General features: G+C 37.8%; 1 protein-coding gene across 4 annotated transcripts in view; it reads right to left on the reverse strand.

The window, feature by feature from the left end:
• scn3b (sodium channel, voltage gated, type III beta subunit) overlaps positions 1–1,206 on the reverse strand; it is a 13,560-nt gene extending 12,354 nt beyond the window's left edge. For all 4 annotated transcript variants that reach the window (XR_001481347.1, XM_015379027.1, XM_015379008.1 and 1 more), the window contains exon 1: positions 904–1,206. Coding sequence is in view for 3 of the 4 variants with exons in the window: in XM_015379027.1 (XP_015234513.1) it covers positions 904–958 (55 nt within the window). In the remaining variant the exon portion in view is untranslated. The remainder of the gene's footprint in view (positions 1–903) is intronic.
• Positions 1,207–2,374: the final 1,168 nt, after the last annotated feature.

Consider the following 2,374-nt stretch of genomic DNA (forward strand, 5'->3'; position numbering starts at 1 on the left):
CCAGAGAAGGGCAGACGAGAGGACTCAGAGTACGATCACTGAGGGACCAAAGCCCAAAGGGGCCCAGAAGGGGGAGGAGACAAATCTTGCTAATACTTGGGGCCTAGGATGTTCCTGTAGGTGGGGGGGGACACACACAACCTGACGAGTCAAAAAGAAAAATTTACACTCATCGAGTCACATTCACACATTCCCACCCTTACACCCATTTAATTATGTTTAGATAGTAAACATACTCTTACAGTCCTTATACATAAACTATCGTGACAGGCATAAAACTAATGTTGCACTGTACACATTATTTTCACAGTGAAAGATGGCAGGATCGAGCAGTGGGGAGGTTTTCTTTAGCTGGAACAAGGGAAACTGGTCATAGCTGTTAAAGTAGATTAATAGATTTACAGCTGACTATTTTACCCCATAAAAAGCTAAATAAATAGGTAAATAAATACATTTTGAAAGAAAAAATAAATAAATAATAACAAAATAAACAATGATAAGGTTTTTAACTTCGGAAAATGTAGAAAAGCTCAGGGAAATGAATGCTGTAGCACAGGACATTACATATATGAGTGTTAGACCAACTCCCATTATATAACTAGAGCACCACTGGGCAAAAAGTGACAACATTGATTTTGTCTTTTCAGTGGCTCTTTACACAAACGCGTGGGTGGAGTGAAGCTACATATGATGACAGAGAGAGAGAGACAGGATGGAGATAAGAGAAAATACACAACTTAACATTGATTTATTTTGGCAGTTAGCCTGTCTATGTGAAATGAACTGCTGCCATCAGATGAATCGTTGTTCATAACCATGAATGTTCAGTAGCTAGAAAAATTGCATGCAATGCTCTTTATCTAAACATGGCATTGTAAATGCCATCGTTAAATGGATACTTACCAACAAACAATAAAAGAAGCAATGTGTGCGGATGAACTCTGCGCAGAGTTACCATATTCAGCCCTACGAGGAGCTGCTGAGGGAACAACTTCTGAAGTAGCTCTAGTTATTCCTAATAGTCTCCAAACCAAAGTCCTGAGTGAGAAAACTGAGGTCAGGACCACGGACAGCACCTTTTTTCTTGATCACTAAAGAGCGAAGGAAACTTTCTTCTCCTCCGAGAGAAAAAATCCCAAAGAAGCTGCTTAAAGAAACGATCCGAAGCGACAAGGAAGTCTAATCAGAAACGCTGGGTTAATAACTTTTTTTTTTCTTTTTTTTTTTTTTGTCTCAGATCAAATCACTAGAGCCTATTAAACATGCAGAAATCAATTGGAATCGTGTGTAGTTAAAGAGAGAGGGGTTCAAGTCTCTTTAACGTGGGTTACATAATGTGTTTAGAAGCTGCTGAAGGAGAGCCCACTCTTGACATTTCATTTGTTCAGCTGGGCGCTGCTTTTATTCAGCTTCCCCAGTTTCACAGTTAAAGCACGGACACAAAGTGTTGCAGGCAGTCAAGCCTTGGTAATCAAAATAAAATGAAGTACATGCAGCCCCTTAAAAAGTATTCACACCCTTTGTTTTCCTTTATATTTTGTCATATTGTTGCAAGACAAGGTGTTTTTCTTAGAGTAAGTGTATCATTAGTCTAATGGCTAGATCATCTGGTAAAGTGTTGAACTTTAAGGTGAAATTTTGATTCACCCCCTAACATTATTTATTATAACACTTTTATTTTATTGTTATTTATATAGTTAAATAATAACAAAAAAATACCAATGACATGTATGGTTTGTGTTCTCTCAGTTGAGAGCTCAATTTTATTTGGAACGTTCCTATTCATCTTGCTGTATTCTATTCCCCTCTGCGTTTTGCTGTGTTAATAATTTAAAAATAAAATATTATAAATCTAATAATATAAAAATCTAAAACTCAAAGTTTGTTTAAATATAGGTAGAACAAAGATGGACACCTCTTTGCAATATATACTGCAATATGAAATCTGCTGGAGTTCTTTGCAATCAGAAAACTACTGAACGAATCCTCTGTATTCTACAAGAGCCCTCACACAGCCCTTTCCCAGTGTTTGAGTGACTTCCCCTGGGACACAGGACCTGGCTGTTGGACTCAGTTAACAAGGACAACTTTTGTCCCTAGGGGCAGCCAACTCCTTAATTCCTAACCTTGTCCTGAAGTACACTTACATTCCACCAGCAAAAAGAAGAACCATATAATTTTTCTAGTGCTTCAGCTCAGTGCAGCTTACACTGAGCCTTGTTCTATTGGAGGTTTCTTTCTGTTAAAGCTGTGTAAGGAATTTGAAGTAGAGTCAACAATACAATGCAGTACAAGCAAATGTATACTGTTGCCAGACTCCTGCAATCAATGACTCATTACAATCAGCTGCTTTTCCTTATAACTTTCAACCAAT

This window comes from Cyprinodon variegatus, unplaced genomic scaffold (assembly GCF_000732505.1).
Source record: "Cyprinodon variegatus isolate N-32 unplaced genomic scaffold, C_variegatus-1.0 Scaffold10, whole genome shotgun sequence".
Taxonomy (NCBI): domain Eukaryota; kingdom Metazoa; phylum Chordata; class Actinopteri; order Cyprinodontiformes; family Cyprinodontidae; genus Cyprinodon; species Cyprinodon variegatus.